Genomic DNA, 18,514 nt, shown 5'->3' on the forward strand with positions numbered 1-18,514 from the left:
ATGTTAGACCTTCCTAAATAGTATCTGGAACATACACAGAGCAAATCATCCATGTTACAAATAACAGCAGCATTACTGCTGATAAATAAATAAAAGTGATAGCAAGCTCCCTGACCTGAAATGCAGACGTGCACTAACTTATCAGTACTATGTCCAATTCCTTTCCAAACCACAGCCAGGGTGACATCACCACTTGCTCTTTTAAATTCTCCTAAATATTAGAGAAAAGTGACTTTAAAGACAAAATATTAATTGCTTCACCTCCTAATGACTTCTTGTGTTCTGCTTTTCCAAATATTTCATTCCTTACCTTACGTCCACAGTTGCACACATGCAGAAGACCTGTTCTTAATTGGACAGCCCTGATCAGTAGTTTCATCTCTTCCCTTTGCTTAGAATTACACAAAAAAAAATGTTTACAACTGCACTTTTAAAAAAATCTAAGAGCAAAAAGCATAAAAGAGTATAGCGTTGTCTTCCAGTGGCAATTAGCTACGGTGTGCATATTCACACCCTGCTTATTAATAGTATTTTGGAGATTAAAAAGCAGACACTGTTTTCTAAATATTTCTCACAGATATATGTAGTAATTATTCTGAGATGCTACTGATTTTAAGCCTTATTTGGCCTGCTCTGCTGTAGTTCTTTCTTCAGGCTTTGACACATTATGTTAAAGACAAACTTGCACATTCATCAGCTAAAACAGTAACAAAGGAGCAGTAAAGCCACAAAAATAAATATCCCTTTTGGAGCAAAGTGGAAAATAAATGCTGTCTCACTACAACAACAAACCAGTTTCATGTTAAAGTTCAGTATATTAATTAACTAAATTCCACTCTTCTGTATCGACAGGCCCAAACCTGGGTGTCCAGAAGGCTACAAGTCTTGAAAAATGTCTTTCACCCCCTTCTCACGCAAGTATCACTTGACATTCAAACGTTAAAGCTCTTACTAAGGACTATTGTGTGGTCCTGCTTTTTAATGTCAACGCCTGAGTCACCGCAGTCTGCTCTGTGTGGTTGGCAGATACTAGACCTAGGAACAGATTGAGGGGGGAAAAAAACAAACCACCCAGCCTGCTAATGTCAACATTGTAGTCTGATCAAAGCAAGTGATCAGTTTTTCTACATATAAGCATCCTACTTTCAAGAACATTAATACTGTAACCGGTGAGGCAGTCTTAGAAAGGCACTTAATATATTCCTATGGTTTAGTCTAGTCTTAGGAAAAAAGCTTTAGTAGAAGTGCACTATAGCATATTGGTATTTCACTGTGGTCCTCTTGTGGAAGGACAGCAGCTGCTCTAGGAGTTACCTTCCATCAGTCACCTGCCGTGGCACAGGCACACTGTTTTGTAATTTCTTAATACAGTGAGTTGTTCCCCACCCTTAGACCTTCCTCACTTAGCTGCATGGTCCAGTGACCCTGACTGCCAGCAGTGACAGTTACTGCAGAAATGACGGATGGATGCAATGGGTAAGGCTGGCAGCACACAGCTGCCTCTACCTCTGTGTTCTGGTATGGGTCCACACACCTTACCTCTGCTGCGCCATAGCCACTACTTGCTTCCTTGCTGTCACCGCCTCCAGGGCTTTTCTTTTCTCCCCAGACTTTACTGCTCTTGCTTGCAGACCAATTTTATACAAAGCTTTTGTGGGATGAACTGGAATAACATAAAATTACCAAGTTCATTTAAGCAGTTGAATCTTACTGCCAAGGGTCCTGTAAGTAGCTTAAAGCAGTACAGACCTGTCCTACAAAACAAAAACTAAAACAAAAACGAGTTGGCCTAAGACCGAAATGCTGCAACAGTTCCATGACTGTGAAAGGACGACACCACCTGTGACCCCACTTGTTATATCAGCCTCTCAGTTGGTGGCAGCTTGATTACGTTCCACATTTCCACTCGAGCCCCGTCTTTTTCCTGCCGGCTTGGACTGTATCTTCCCTGAGTTGCTCTCCTCCTCTTCATGGCAATCACCGTGGCTGCACCAACTGCAAGGAGAAGGGCAGCCCCTGCAGCCCCGACAGCTCCCACAATGGAGGAGTTACTAAGGTGCGCCCACACTGGCTGCTGCGGTAGAACAGGGTGTTACTGAGAGCTTCCCCATGGACAGCACCGCATTCCACATCCCTCCTTCCCGTCCCCCTGCCTCACTAAACTGCATCGGTACTGTCAGGGTGATGACAGCAATGCTCGCCCTGAGTTCCCCCACCCCCTTTCCCTCACTAGGTACCCTAGTCCCTGCTCTATCACACGAGTCCAGGCACTGCAGAAGTTTACCTGCTCATCCCACCCACCCCCTGCCCCATGCAAGGCACAAGTTCAGTACTTGGCACCCCAAGACTGCAGCCAGCTCCAGCACTGGTTCACAAACCCACGTCATTGTGGCTGTACCTTTCTTGTATGGTACCCATGGGAATGTCTAACATTACTTCATAAAACATTGATTTGTACAATGATTTCTGTAATTAATGACAATTCCCTGAAACAGTGTCCATCACAGGACAGGAGGTCACAGCTGCTGTTGCTGTTGAAGATTGCTTTGTAAAAACCTCATATGCCTTTGAGTGTGTTCAGTTGTTAACAAAAAAGAGAGCAGAATATATAAAGCAACTGTAAATATCCTCCATCCAACTCTCCTTAAAACTACATAGAGACCTTTGGCTCTAAGTTAGTGCCCAATTTAACCCTGCCTTTTAAACAGATTTAAATGTGCCATTGCAGATTTAAACATGCCAACTTCAAAGCCGGTGCACTTCAACAGCTCCTACTGGGGTAAAAGTATGGGGGCAGCCCATGGGGCAGGACAGAAGGGGGTAAAGAGGCTCACTATGAGCCACTGGTGTGCAACTGACTCAATTAAATGAAACCAGCTGGAACAGCTATCGCATATACAGTCTGCCTTGTACTTCTAAATCCAGGTCTTCATTACCATGCCTTAAGGAAACTGAGATAAGAGTGGATCTGCTGCTGCAAGTGCTGGAAAAAGATCAAGGTCAAAGCAGACCTCGCAGGTACATCTCCTTGTCAGGATAGTGCCTATATTAACCGCTCTTCAGGTGGCACCTTTAGGACACTGTCCATCTCCAGCCGAGCTCCTGCCACTTCTTGCTGACTTGGGCTGTAGGTTCCCTCTGACTGGCGCCTCTTCCTTGCAGTGAGAACCATGAATATGAGAGCAATACTGAGGAGCAGTAAAGAGCCACAGGCTACAGGGACAGCTACTTCAATTAGTGGGGAGGGGAAGAAAGCACCTGGAGTCCCTTTCTGTAAAAGAAATTAATGGAGAAACAATGAAACTCCAGTGGTTACAATAAAGTTGAAGAGCCCAACATGGTCAAAGTTGAGGAAGTAAAAAGAGGAAAAAAAAGCAGATGTGTACAAGGACAAGCACAAGGTTTGAGGGCACCTGCACAGTGAATGCTTGCTTAATCTCTCAGCAAAATGTCTTTTTTTTTTTTAAACGGAACACTTTTTATACAAAGAACAGCTCGTAACGACATCTGAAATTTTCTTCTAATTCAAAACTAGTGACATTCAGCAATGATATTCTTCAGCAGAAAGAAGTTGAAAACAACATGCAGCAGGAAGGGGATGATGCTAAAGTCAGTACATGGATGGGAGATGGAGAAGACTAAAGGCCCAAATACAGAGCAGAGAAATGCAGTCAAGTGAACGTTCTTCAGCTGCTGGTAGAATTAAGGATAGTATGGAGCACAACAATAAAGAATGAAAAAGAAAAAAAAAAAAGTGGATTTTTTATCATTAAAGAAACCTTTAAAATTACAATAAGCCTAGAAATGGGAAATACTTCTTACTGTTAAAAATAGTATCTGCCATCTCACAGATAAAAGCAACAGAATTCAAGCTCAAGCTCAGTTATTCACAGCTTTTGGATGCCATGCAGTCTCTGCCCACGTCACACAGCAATACACAGAAGGAATAGCCCCAGACTACCTTCTGGGAGGTCCTTCTGCCATTTCCAGTGACTGAAGCTAAAGTCGTCTCTCTAAGACAGCCAAAATTCAAGCCATGTGCTACTGGTTAGTTCTCGTTTTGCACAAGCATGCAGATTAGTCACACAGTACCAGTGCTACAGGAGGTTTTAGAAGTCTGCTCCTACTGCCTGTTGCATGCTCCTTACTTGCTACTGTTGGTGGGAGGGAGGAAGAGCAAGAACGCAGCTGGCCCCTCTGCTTCTACAGCCACCGTTAACAGCAAACACCTGTAAGCTGCAGCGTGTCCTTCTCCCTGCCCCCCCACCACAGGAACTGTCCTATTAAGAGGGAAAGGAAAGACTGTTCTGCAAAAAGTCATGTGGATGATGAAAATGAACAGAAAGAATCTACAAGAAGTGTCTTTGGATAGAAGAAGCAGAGGTACCTGAAGGAATCTATGCACGTAAACTGGAAGTGTCAGGAGCGACCTCACGGCACATGCACTACGTGAGTCTTAGTAACAGCAACAGCAGCAGACCCCGCCTTGGTGCGCAGGCTGTTCCATGCAGTATGGGTTAGTGCATTCCCAGGTTACCAGACAAGCCACCTGTCCATGCAACATCTTTACAGAGAAAAAGTAAGCGTATGATTTAACAGCTTCCATGCAGGAAGGATTCCAGGCTCAGAAAACAATGCTTTGCTTATGGAGGAAAAGTAAAGCATCACAAAGGCTGCCCATCTGGTCAGAAGCAGACTCAGCAGAAAGAAGCATGCTACATTTTCACTTAGACTTGAATCACACTTAGCTTGATTTCACTTGACTTCCCATCTCAAACACATCTACTTCTACCCAGATGATTTTTGGAGAGACAGAGACTCTCATGCAGAAAAAATGATAAAATACTAGCTGAAACCCCATGCTCTAGGGAACTGGGAGGCTGTGCAAGATGGTGAACGGAAAGTATTCCATTCATATTAAAAAAGTATCAGCATAAAAAAGTATTTGTAACCCGTTAACAACTGAATATCTCACTATTGAGGCACTGTCCCTTTATTTGGTACATTACACACCTCTGTCACACCCAGTAACTCAGCTGGCCATTCCTGGTTTTCCTGCAATTTGTGCATTTTATATTACCCAACAACTTCCTATTTAATAGAACCTGCAGAAGTTTTCATTCACTGTTAACTGTTCCTCCCCACCCCTTCGTATTTTTTGTCTATTCTTACCTCCTTATTTATACTGTGAAAGTGAAAACAGCCTTAACAAGCCACAAGAATCAAATCTGCTGCCAGTCATTCCTGGCTTTGAATCAAATTTGTCTTCTTTGTTCTTATTTTAAAAATGATGTAACTAAAATCCCTAGTTTTCTTTTTGTACCACCGCTATGAGCATAAGGCAGATAAGTAATATCTCCTTTTTGTAGGTCCAACTGCAATAGTTTGATTATTGTCCAAAGTAAAAATCTAAGGGAAGTCCAAGAGACAGCCCTGGAAACCATCTGGCAGAACATGCAGATTCTGAGAAGTATTTGCTGCAATTACTTGTATGCTGAAGACTAACATACAACAGCATTGCCAAAAAATTATTTCTCGCTTCATTTTTTTGGTGCCAACTGTGCTTACCAGTGCGCTTTAGCCAAGACACATACAATACACAGGCAGTACCACTGATGTCCTACTACCAAGGATTCTGCTGAGCCTACTTCTGCTGCTTCTCACAACTCGAAGTTTGGAAGAACAGACAGGAGCTTCCAAAAGAAAAGACAAGGAAGTGCTTACGTTAATGTCACAGCGCTCTCCAGTGTAGCTGGCACTGCACAAACATTCATATTTGTTCTCAGAGTCTTGACATGTACCTCCGTTCTGGCAAGGATTTGGATCACACTCATTTATATTAATTTGACAACTGGAAAAGAAAAGTGTATTAGAATTAAATTAAATTTCTCATATATGTTTTTGTGCAATAGAACACAAGATCATACAGCCTACAAAAGCCTCATTTATTTGAAAAGCTCCTGTTGCATTGTGCTTTCTGCAGGTCCAGCATCATGGAAGTTTTACCCTTTTGCACTAATCCTCTTTTTGTCATTTCTGGATGACTGAACCCAGTAAGGTTCTCTAGCACAGTTAACAAATCCTCGTGAGGTAAAAGAAATACTTAGAAGCATTCCATACTGTGAAATTGGTCATGTGAGCAGTATCATACCAAGCCCACCTCTTCTAAAAATAAAACCTGGTTTACAATTTTGGAGCAGTTGGCAAATGGATATAGAGGAGGATGAAACATTTGAACCTTTTCAGCTATCCCATGGATGTGAGAATCAGAGCACAAGCTCCTTTGCAGAAAAATAGCACTTACTTTCTTCCAGTGAAACCCGGCTTGCAGCTGCAGTTGGCTCCCCAGGTCTCAGTGATGCACCTGCCACCATTCAGACAAGTGAAGTTCTTACCACACTGCTCAGGTGGGAACGGCCATCTGGGAAAAACAAAAGGCAGCCTTTAAAGCAGTCACTGTGGGGAAAGGTAAAAATATACTTGGATACAGTGGAGACTGTGCTGACAAGGGTCATAAGCATAGTCATTGCTTTTTCTGGGAAGGACTTTGACATGAGTTGAGAAGGGAAAAGCGTCAGAAATAATCCATAATATCAGCATATGATTTTAAATGTGCCCAGAAACAAGTTTGTGCTGCTAGCACAATACACACAAGCATTATCAGTACTAGGACTCTTCTCACATAGTTTCCTATTCTTGCTGAGAAAAATATATGCAGAGACAGGAATACCAAACTGTAGCGCAGCTAGGCCACAAAAAGAATAATGCATGCACTGGATAATTACCTGCACCAGAAACAAAGTAAAACAACAGGAAGTTCAACCTAGGTAGACCTGAAAACTGAAGTTCAACCATGTAAGCATCTATCTCAGCGTTCAATTTGAACAGGCATGAGTACATGGAAGTCTAAAGAATATGTTGGTTTCTGCTTCCTTTACCAATATGAGACATACCTTTGTGACTAAAATATGCTGGAGTTTATCCAAACAAATACAAGTGCTATAAAGATAAACCTTATGTACCATTTTCAGCACAGATTAGATTGTCTCTCTCCTGCACACTGCCCAGAAACCCATCCTCTATGGAACCATTTCTAGCACTCTAGGCCACTCAGTACACCTGAAACTTCAGAACACAACCTGCCTCCATCCTCTGGGGGCCATGAGGCTCCTGTCAGTTCATAAGCATGGAAGTGGGTTGGTTTTGTTAAATCACTACAACAACATGTCAGGTGGATGTCAAATCCTGAAGAAGATGGATTTTTATAGGAATGCAAGATGGATGTGGCAACAGGCTATAGGACTTTCACTTTAAATGGCTCTGAAATGTAACATGAGACCCACATAAGAAAGAAGGCTCCTTATCCTAGGGCAAGAACCGTTCTGTGAGGATTTGGACCTGGACAGCACCTTCAAATTAACATCAGAATTTAGGTGCTTTTATCTACCAGATACCCACAGGGAAAATTTTTCCCAGAGTGTCCCAAAGCAAAAGTCCAATTTATCTGGGTGCTTCTCTATCCCCCTTCAAAACAAGTAAGGCACCTACTCGCAGCGAGGTCCTGAAAAATGGGGCAGGCACTTGCAGGAGTAGCCATAAACCCCATCAATGCAGGTGGCTCCATTTTGGCACTGGTGCCGCACACAGTCATCCACGTTGATGTCACACTTCTTCCCAATGTATCCCCGGAAGCAATCACACTGAAAATCTGCTACTGCATCAACACAGTTGCCATGAACACAAGGGTTTGGCTGGCAGTCATCAATGTTAGACTCGCAGAGCAGCCCTCCCCAGCCAGCACTGCAGGCGCAGCTGAAGGAGTTGAACAAGTCCTGGCAGGTGCCGGCATTGAGGCACGGGCTGGAAGCACAAACATCAGCCCCCGTGCAGCCCAGCGGGACGGTCCTTCTGCTCGACTGCTGGAACTGCTCTGGCTGAGGGTACGAGAGGTGGGCAGTGAATGGCAGGTAGATCCCCCCTATCTTCACTTGTCCGAGGCAGCCAGTGAAGTTTTCACCTAGAACAATCGGTGCATTGTTCTTTAAGAAGTCCAAGTTCCCAGCACTTCCCTGCAGAGTCACGTTAACAGCCCCATCCAAGTCAACCACCCATCTGGACGAAAGAGCAGACGGCTCTTCCATAGACACAGAGATTGTGTGCCAGGCACCATCCGTGACAGACTCCTTACTCAGGAAGCTGACACCTTCAATACTGTTCCCACTCCTGATGGCAACAAGGAGGGAGGAGTTCTTAATGGCTATCTGGAGGGAATCCACTTCTTCCACAGCCCGAAGCAAAACAGCATCTTTGTCCCTGGTTCTGAAATCCACGTGGAGGCTGCTCAGCGTTCTGGTCACCGATGTGTTGGTGGTAAATTCAATGGCACCGTCACTAGTAAATGTTGCATTAGCCAGACCTATAGATAAAGGGGTAGAGCATCAGGGATTTGTAAGACAGCAGGTGTAACATTAGAGACAGACCAATGGCAAACTCTTGGCAGGTTCCCTTCCTTAAGAATCATGTAAGCTTAGTGTAAGTAGGATTACAGGCCTAGCGGCTGGCATCATTAAAGCTCTTCCTGTTTACACTTACACTTCTAATAATAATATCCAGCTATTGCGTACCGATTTTTACTCATTAGTGTCACAGCACAGCACAAAAATACAACTATTGCCCTTATGCTAGTATAGAAAACTAGAATGCAAGTCAGGAAAGTAATACATCAGAGGCTGCTGAGAAGTGGCAGAGCAGGGAACACACCAACACCGAGTTCAGGACATTTTGTAGCCTCTAACAACATTCCCTCCCCAGCAGGGAATCGTTAGCTAACTAGCTTTCTTCATTACTCATGGTTCTGTCTTAGGTGAAAACAGACACATTTGCAATACTTAATTGTGTCTTACTTGGTCAAACAACTGAGACTCTTGAAAGGGAGGAACATTACGGAAAACAAGATGGCCCTTGCATTGCAGTGATGATAAGGCAGGAGTAACAGTGAACTGGCTCCTCCCTGATACAGTCATGGCGACAGGAAAAAAAATACACCTTTGAGTACAGTCTTTGCTCTAGCACAAAGTGGTAGTAAATCCATAAAATGCATGCTGCCTGTAAGAGTGCATACTTGGGCATCATTCCCAGCTTGCTAATTGCAGCACTGTTATTGCAGCATGTGTTTGTATTTATTGCAACAGTACAAACTAGAAATACTGAGTGTAGGCACTTTGCTAACACACACACAGACTTTACTAACATACACAGGAGAACAGTACTTACACACATATCCTGCTAGAACGTCTACACATGTGGTAGCTTCAGGACACGGGTCACTTTCACACCAGACTCTCTCTTCACAAAATTTCCCAGTGAAATTTGCTGGACAGCTACAATGGAAATCATTCCAAGTGACGATGCATCGGCCACCATTCTGACATGGCTCGGACTGAAAAACAAAACAGTGCAGTGCAGGAGCAGTGCCGTTCATGTTCAGATCTATGAGATTTTGGTAGAAGGAAACGTGACAACAGAGATTACTACAAGCAGTGAGTGAATGAGAAATAAGGGTAATTAAAATAGTGAATCAATGGTAGGAAAGGAAGCACAAGGGTCCCTATGCAAGCAATTCCTGAGACCATGCCTCTCCCCATACACACTGCTGATCGACAGAAACTCTAGGCAGAACTCCATTAGTGTGGAACAGGACAGCTGACAGGACATCTGCAGCACCCTGTACTTCAGAGAGCATCTCACCTACTGCTACTGGTCTGCACATGCTGACCTTCAAACTGTTGCAAAATCTACAGATTCAGGTGCACACACGCACAGCAGTCAGGGTTTGGGCACCAGTCCTCATCACTCTGTGAAAGAGGGGTTTTGTGCTTGCGTATCACCAGGCAGTACAATGTTACTACTGATGGTTTGTATTTAGTTATTTGAGAGAAGGAAACACATCCTTCCTTGCCACTATTTTTGTTGTTGTGGCCTCTGATACAAATTATCTACCAGAGTCTGCTATTCTTCAGATGAGTTTTTTGGTTCATTTGTCTGTGTTCAAATCCAAGCAAACAGCTGCCCAGATCAGTAACGTTACAGGACGTATGAGAGAGTTTTCCCCATAGTTTCACATTAGAGAAGTCTGCAGCTCTCAGATTTGAAAAGTTATCCTCTGAAAAAAGGATAGAGAGACAGGAGTTACAACATAAGAGTGAGGTCTAAGAGTACAGATGTCCTGTTCTGTTTTCCTTTCCTGCCTGAACAAAAAAGGAAAAATAAAAATCAGACAGCATGGAAATAATGGTGCTTTATCTACTAAGAAGCCTAATGAAGTCAGGTAATTGCTGATTAAATACATAAAATTGAGAAAAGTCATCATAAGCTAAAGGCAATTCTAAATTATTAGAAACAAATAGATCAGGCACCAATCCCTGCAGGTTCGGTCTCATTTAGTCAAAGTATTTGACATCTCATGACATCAAAACACACTCCAGCACCATTATAATCCTTAACACCCCTACAGCAACACACTGTGCAAACAGTGCCTAATTATAGCCAACTAAAGTAACCAACATTTCACAGAAGGAATGAAAACAAACACGAGACACAAGAGGAAAGGCGTGAAACAGGTGAAAGCAGCTTTAAGGCTCCTGAGAGCCTCGCAGTGTTCTGTCACTGGCAGGACACACCCAATGCCAAAGAAGTGACAACACTTCATAGCACTACGAGCAGGAAGGACAAACTCTAGGGAGCGGGGCTCCCCTGCTTTATGGTGGCATAAAGGAGAGGCACCTTCCTCTAAGGGCACAACGAGGACAGTTCCTTAAGCTGTTGGTGCTGAACTGATGAATTCTTGGTTGAAGAGGCTGTGCAACTGAAACAGGAAGAGGAGAGGAACTGGAAGGTTTACTGGTTAGAGGGTAGTGCCTGGAATGCCTGCGTGGGCTTGGCAATGGCAATACAGAGGTGGGCAGCAGGAGAGCAGAGCTGCCCAAGTTCTACAAGCTAAAAAAAAAATAAAAGGAAAAGGAACTAGAGAATAAAACCTGGTGCTTAAACTGTGTGTAGGATATTGAGTGAAACAAGTGCATCTGGGACCATGTACCATTTCCTTCAATGCTTTAAAAAAACCTCAGTTTCCTGGTAAAAGCAGCAAACTCTTTTGTAATCACAGACCTATAATAAACTACTGCACACACGTAGAGAGAAACAAGAGACTTCTTACCTTGCAGGTGTTATCAGAGATGCATCCATTTACCAGATTCACATTTTGTTCCTGTGGGAGGCTGTAGTTCTCAACCTGAAAAAACTCTATTTCATGGTTGTTCAGCTGGATGTCTTGCAAACAGCCTTTGAAGTAGCCTCCCCACGCATCAGTGCTGCCTGGGTTCAGATGCCCACCAATATACACTTCATAGCCAGCTAAAAGAGGTGTTCCTACAAGGTGTCCCAGCTCCACGTATGTGTCTGATTGGTGGGCACCAACAATTCCTCCTTGGACAGACAGAGCTACCAAATGTCTTCTCCCATCAACTACATTTTCTGGAAATGTCACAGTATCTGTAGATAACATCTCTATCTTTAGCTTGCCATTCTTCAAGTATATCGTGAGGCAAGGGTCTGTTCTATTGCTGATCTGCAATAGCAAACCATTAGGTTTCAAACTACGAATGAAAAAGGAGATGTTGAAGTCAGCACCAAGGCTATCAGAAAGGATGAAAGAGGCAAAGCTGGTAGAATTCTCCAGGCCAAATGTTGCTGCTGGGCGCTCTAGAAGAGAAAAAGAAATGTGCATAAGCTCCATGACAAGGGCAATGCAGCTGGCACAGGGCACTGTAACCTCTGTGAATGAGACAAGACCTTTCTTCCCAACATTGTCAACATGTATCAGGGTAATTTTGCTTCCTTCCCACATAGGTCTAAAATTAGGATGTAGGTGAAAGTGTCCTTGCTTTCCCTGGAGGGGAAGAACTTAGAACACGCAAGTAGCAGAAGAGGGAAAAGCAGATCTAGCAGAGACCTTGCCACCCAGCAGATTTAGTCAAGGACTTCTAAACCGCCAAGTTGCTTTTGAAAATTGTAAATTTGTTAACAGCAGAACAACTTTGTACTTGGTACATTTAGGCTCAGGAATTAAACAAAAATGGGCAATGTTAATATAAGCCTTGCAGGAACACAACAGTGCAAATGGGTGGGGTTTTAACGGCAAATTGTCACAGAGCTTCCTTTAACGCTGTTATTTATAAAGCAATACATTCCCATTAACCCTAAAATCTCAAGCTCAGCTTTTTGTAGTTCAGCAACTTCCTTGCCCTCCTACAGTCACTTAGATCTAATACAAAGTGGAAGTCAGAGCCTCTGGCTCAACAAGGAATCACGCCTGCACCACAAATCTGACAGTCTTTCCTGCAGGAGCAAGTGACAGACAAGGGATCAATGAGAATTTTATTTACAGAGGCATTTGCTTTATTCCTCTCTCTGGTCAAGTAGAAAATACTGCTTCTGGAGCTAACATCAGTGCTTATCTAGCATGTTTGAAGCCGCAGCTGACAGATGAGCTGGCAGATGTAAATCCCGTGGCACTTACCGTAGGAGCACGCAGGGCCTCCGTAAGGCCTGGAGCAGTCGCACCTGAACGTTGCCCAGAGGTCCACGCACAGCCCGCCGTGTGAGCAGGGCCCGGAGAGGCACCACTCTGTCCGCTCACAGCCCAGCCGCACCGGGGACGACTCGTTCACCGGGAGGTCCTCCGGCAGCACAGCTTCAGCATCCACCCACACGTCTTGCAGGCAGCCGACGAAGCCCTGCTGGCTGTGTGTGTTGCTGGCCATTGGATCCCCAGCACCTCCGATATACACGCTGAGGAAGGTGTGAGGGATGGAAGCCGTGCCGTGAGGGGCAGGAGAGCTCCGCAGGCAGACGCCTGCTTCACAAGAGTCATGCCAGAGCTTCAGCTGCACGGTGCTCTGCAAAACAACTTCGACTTTATGCCAATGGCCATCATCAACTCTCAGCCCCTCCAGGAGCAGCAGGTACCCAACATCCTCCCTCTTCAGTCCCACATGCAGAATGCCATCAAAGAGCTCCAGGAACAAGTATTCAGCTTCATGGCCTCGGTAAAAAAGGATGGCGCTGGGCAAGGTGGTTCGGAACCGGAGGGACACACTGGCAAGCTGATCTCCTGCTATCTCCCTCCTGCTCTGATTGTTCACGGGCAGCTCAATGAGGAGATACCCTCTGGAAGCAAAGGAAAATGTTGTTGGTGTTGAGCATGTGGCATCAGAGAAACCAGGCTGGCATTGGCACAGGTGGCCATGGCTCTCAGCTTGGTAGGTGGGGATGCACAAGGCCTCATTTTGGCAGTCATGCGTCTGGCACCCAGTGAGCTTGACAGAGCAGTTCTTCCCTCCCCATACAATGCCATCCTGGCTAGGGGCACAGTGGCAGGTATAGTCAGCAATGCCATCCTCACAGACAGCTCCATTCTTGCAGGGACCCTCCTCACACTCATTGATGTTAACAGCACATTCCACACCTGCGAAAGAGATTTAGAAACGGGATCTCACTGCAGGGGATTGTGACTCCCTTCCCCTGAGCAAGCCGGCGAGGCACAGACCGCCCTCCCCAGCACTGCCAGGCCCTGAGCTCTTCTCTTCAGGAAGCCACAAGAAGCCCTAGGGCTGCCAGTGAGAAGCGCCTGCACTCACCAGAGAGGCCTACCATTAACATACAAGCAACAGAGATGATTCTGTGCTGCCCTTCCAGGTGCTGCGAAGAGGGTGCTGTCTGCAGAGCTTCATCCAGTCAGCCTGCCTCATCCAACAGCCCCACTGCCCTCTCCCAGAGGATCTCAGACACCACAGCTGATCAGTGTGCACAGAGAGCAAGCAGAGGATATTAAAGGGACAAGACAGCACCGATGAGGATTTTATGCCTTTCATACACAGGTTTGGTACATTTAGATTCACATTAAGTCTACAAATCTGACTGGAGCATGTTCTGGGCACCATTGTTGCAGACAGCATCAAACTGGATCACCAGCCAAGGAAGTTATCGGGAAGCCTCAGTTAAGAAAATTCAAATTCCGTACTTTGGAAAACAATCCCAGACAACCAACCCTCCAGTTGTAAGACATTCACAAAACTCAGGTCATTACCAAACAACAAACAAAACATGCTCCACAGGCACTTAGTCATACTCGCACTGAAGCTGATTTCAGTTTCGTCCAGTCCTGCAGAAGTGAACTGGGTAAAAAGCACTGCAGTGCAGTTAGCACGTCTCCTCGAGGCACATGGATCCCAACAGGGCTGAAGTAAATTACAAGCCATTACACTCAAATCTGGTTAATGAAAATCAGCTGTCATTTTCCTGAGCATCTCCAGACTGACAGAAGAGCCCTCCTGAACCAGTTCACTGTTTATCTGGCCCATAACATCGGTTTTCACTAATCTTCAGAGACAGTCACACAGATAAGCCAAGCATGGATTATCCTCATCTAATAGTATTACACACAGAATCTACCCAGCAAGCAGAATGAGGACAGCAGAAAGAAAAAGAAGGAATTCACGCACAAAGGAGAGGAATCAAAACACAAAAGACATTTGTAAAGAAAAGCCACTAGCCAGAATGAGCATGTCAAAGAGATTAGAGAGTTGCCTGAGGGAAAAAGAGATGAGGGGAGATGGTGCAGTAGAAGTACTGGAGCTGGACTTGATGAAATGTGAAAAAAGAAATTTTAAAAGATACGAAGCTTCTTGAACCTGTATGCTGATGTTGGGAACCACCTCTCACCCCAGCAATGACAGTCCTGCACAAACCCCTACAACCCTGCTGCCTGACCAGCTTACTCCTTTCAGAGCGAGCGTTTGGCTGCTGTTGGCACTGCAATCTGTGCAGATAGGTGAAGGCTCAGCACCAGCTCCCAGCTCCAAAGTGTTCTTTTGTATCAGTGTAAGGCTGTAACACCTATCATGCTCTGTGAAGCATTGAAACAGAACAGGGAGGCTCTGGTAATTCTGCTCTTCCAGCTGTGCTGGAGCTGTTCTGTCACCAACATTACCTCAGATTCCTCTAGGACATGGCTGCACCTCTCTTCCTAACCTAGAAGAGAACTACTGTGTGTAGTGACTGTACAAAAGCATGGAATTTGGCCAGTAATGTCTGCCTTGAAGGGGAGCTCAGCTGATATCAGAGTTGTTAATACCACATCAGCACAGCTTTTTTTCCCCAGCAATTAGTGCTCAGCGTACAGACCCTGGGGTGTGATCTTAACTGGCAAGAAAACTCTTGAGGAAACCGAGACAGTCAGGGAAGAAATAAGAGAAGAATCGAGATCCTGGGACAACATTACGGCTGCACTGAAGGAAATGCGTTGGAATAATGAACATACGGGATGTCTCTAGACCTGGAGAATCCCAGGGTGGGAGAAGAGGGGAAGAAATCAGCTGGAATTCAGAAAAAACAGCAGAGCAGTAGAATTACAGAGAGTGGGTTTCCTGACTTATCAGTGGATTGAAGGACTCTCCAAGCTGCAAGAGGCGGATTTGCAGTCGGACTTAGGGGCAGAGGCTGTCAAATGTACTGGAGAGGCAGTTAGGTTGAGCGCAGTCCCGAGTGCTTGACATGCCGCCCATTTGAGATCAGAGCTGTTAAAATTTACCAGGGCAAAGAGAAGAAAAGAGCATTAGACTGAGTAACAAAAGCAGAGATGCCACGAATTTTTGCCTTTCTGCGAAACCTGGGCAGGCAGGCAGGCGCCAGCTGGCAGCAGGAGAAAGCCCCAGTGCCCCCTGTTCCCCTCCCAGCCCGACCGTGTCTCCTCTTGCCACACTCAGCCCACGAAACAGCAGCACAACTCCTGCCTGCGCTGCTTCCCAGGCTCCCAGCTGACACCTGTGGGTGAGCGCTGCACACCAGGTGGCAAATTAGTCCCCATGGGGAGTGCACAACCCCGGGCTGGTGGCTAATTAAACACCGAGCTCCCATGGGATGCAGCTGGTTTGATTTCTCGATTATTTGTTGGAAATGGGTGAAAAGAACGAGCTGGCACTTCAGGTCTTTACACGCTGCTGTCTAACCTCACAGCTCACGAGCAGGCAAAGGAAACACCTAGCAGCAGAGCGAAGGGCAGCTTTTCCTAGAGAAGCTAAAAACAAGCGTTGTCTTTCTTGCTGCCATTGTTCCTGCCTGCAAACAGCCAGCCTTCAGAGCACTAAGGCAGGAGAAGGAAAAGGCCTCTAAAACAACACAACATATTCTGCCTCTCCTAGAAGCCGGTGCAGCGTCAGCCTTGAGTTTGAAGCAGTTTTTAAAACAAACTGGGAACAGAGGAGACTGCACCAGAGTTCTCCAAATCTGGCTAACAACAGATTTTTCCTGGAAGCTGCCGTGAGCCCTTGCTTAGCAGTTAGCCCAGTGCTGCTTCCCTGGCTTGTTATGTGCCTGGTGATGATCAAACCCTTCATCAGCCAGCTTTCTTGCCCTCTTTTCTCCTCTATTATCACCAATGATTTTTGTCAGATTTGTTTGAAGATCACCAGTTTGTCAAATTCTTCAGTTACACCACAGTAAGACAGAAGGAGATTTCTACTGCATTATTGCTTCCTAGGTGCTAGTTTTATCTCAGCAGAGGGGTCTGTAGTTTTGGGTTTGGCTGCAGAGAACCGGGTGTAAATGAAGAAAGGGATTCCAGCAAAGTAAAGGAACTTTCCCTACTTCAGGAAAAAAACAAGATTTTGAAAAAGGAAGTTTAAAACTAATTTGCTTCTCTAAGGAAAGCCTAAGCATCTTTTTCTAAGTATATATTAAAAACAATTTACTCTTACCAAGTCTTTTATGTACCATTTACATTTCTTATCTCAAATGTTTACTATTGTTCTTACTCTTGATAGTAAGAACAAATAAGGCTGCCAACGTGATTCACTATATCATTAGATTTTAAAATATGTAATGAGTTTCTTATAAAGATTAAAAAATGCAAAATAATGGAATTCGTTATCTGAAAAATGAGACAAGTGTTAGTTAAAAGGCTGCTGCCTGGAGACAATTATTTTCAAACAGTCCAGCTAATTTAGCAGCATTCAAGCTAACAGTCCCAGTAACCACAGGGGCTGGGTCAGAAACATACAGCCACAAGTTGATGAGCTTTAACAGTCCGCATTATTTTCAAATAGGAATCTATTCTCTAAATTCTGATGTGTTACTGATGTGGTAAGAACGGTCTTGTTCCATAGCTGTGTTCTGCAAATCCGAGTGTTCAGCACTCTCTGACTGTAGGTCAGGATTTACTGGTTGCTATCAGTGAGCAGAGATTCATTGAAGTGTGTGACTCCTGCAGTACGCTCAACAGATACATAAATTAAAAGAAAAAACTCACATAAACAGAAAGATTCTAATTTATCTGCCACGTGCCAAAAAACCTGAAGGATGAGGACTATTCATGGGCCCAGCTCTTGAAACATGCGAGTTCAGCAGGGCTTCCCGGCCAGCGCTGGTGTGCCCTCTCCCCGTAAGACAACTGAATTCCTCACAACCTTTCCCTGGTGCATCCTAATTAGGGTTTGTATTATGACCAAAAGAAAAATGGGGGGGAGGAAGGGAGAGGTGGGAGGAGAGAGAGAATTAGCAGCACCAAACAGACCCAGCCACAATTATATTTGCACAATTACTGCCATTTCCATGGCAACTCGCTGATTTGACCTCTCTCCCACCGTGCACTACTGCTCAAGGAGACAGTGGGGGAGGAGATGGAGAAGTGCACAGGGCAGCAGAGGGTTTGTCCCCTGACTTAAAACAAAAACTACTTCTCAATAGAAGAGTTTAAAAATCATTAAAAGAAAAAGGGAAATTGCAAAACGATTCTCTGCAAAGCAAATGTAATGTTTCAGAGAACGAGCAGGAGACACCGGTGTGTTCACAAAGGACACCTGAGCACAACCCAGGGACCCGTGCCTCAGAACAACTCCCCGACTGACTGCTGCAGGCTCCCGGCTTTCCGAACAAGTCAGAATTGTAGCACAGATGCCTACAGAGCATGCTGGCTGCTCTGCGTTTATCTTGAGGCAATGAGGAAATTCCTGGCCTTAAAGTTTCCAAAACAAAACTTCAGGTCTCTTCAAAATAAAAACATTCTGCCTTCCTAGTGAATTCAGTCCTTCGCATGCCACCAGCTACCACTACGCGCACGACCAGCCCCCTGCCCTGGGCAGGCACGCAAGCATTCAGGACACACTGCAATTACTGTACAGAGCTCGTTACCTGCTAGCAGAAAAACTCCCTTCAGGATCACGCCAATCAGCACAGATTTCATGGCCGGCTCCTTGTGGACATTTGTGACAGTAAAGGAAGAAAAGTGGGGGCGAACGGGGGTGGGGAATGGCAAAAAGGCTGCACTGGAACAGCAGGACGTGTGTGAGCTCCCCGATGCCAGTCAGACAAAAAGGGATTGGAGATGGAACCGGCCAATATAGCAGAGACCTGCGCTGCAGTGAGATCTAATCCAGCCCTGCTCTAAACCTCCCCAGCT

At 45.1% G+C, this 18,514-nt stretch overlaps 1 protein-coding gene across 2 annotated transcripts in view; it reads right to left on the bottom strand.

Annotated features, from left to right (window-relative positions):
- Positions 1–1,512: 1,512 nt before the first annotated feature.
- CRB2 (crumbs cell polarity complex component 2) overlaps positions 1,513–18,514 on the bottom strand; it is a 35,826-nt gene continuing 18,824 nt past the window's right edge. The window contains exons 6-12 of one of the 2 annotated variants that reach the window (XM_032200165.1): positions 12,578–13,525; positions 11,216–11,760; positions 9,274–9,439; positions 7,549–8,416; positions 6,305–6,421; positions 5,725–5,851; positions 1,513–2,074 (exon numbers count right to left, since the gene is read on the bottom strand). In XM_032200165.1, coding sequence (XP_032056056.1) covers positions 1,856–2,074; positions 5,725–5,851; positions 6,305–6,421; positions 7,549–8,416; positions 9,274–9,439; positions 11,216–11,760; positions 12,578–13,525 — 2,990 coding nt within the window. In that variant the 3' untranslated portion in view covers positions 1,513–1,855. Of the gene's footprint in view, positions 2,075–2,267; positions 3,272–5,724; positions 5,852–6,304; positions 6,422–7,548; positions 8,417–9,273; positions 9,440–11,215; positions 11,761–12,577; positions 13,526–18,514 lie in introns of those variants that run through there. The other variant, XM_032200164.1, reaches the window with a different exon arrangement.

The sequence above is a fragment of the Aythya fuligula genome, chromosome 19 (assembly GCF_009819795.1).
Source record: "Aythya fuligula isolate bAytFul2 chromosome 19, bAytFul2.pri, whole genome shotgun sequence".
NCBI lineage: Eukaryota > Metazoa > Chordata > Aves > Anseriformes > Anatidae > Aythya > Aythya fuligula.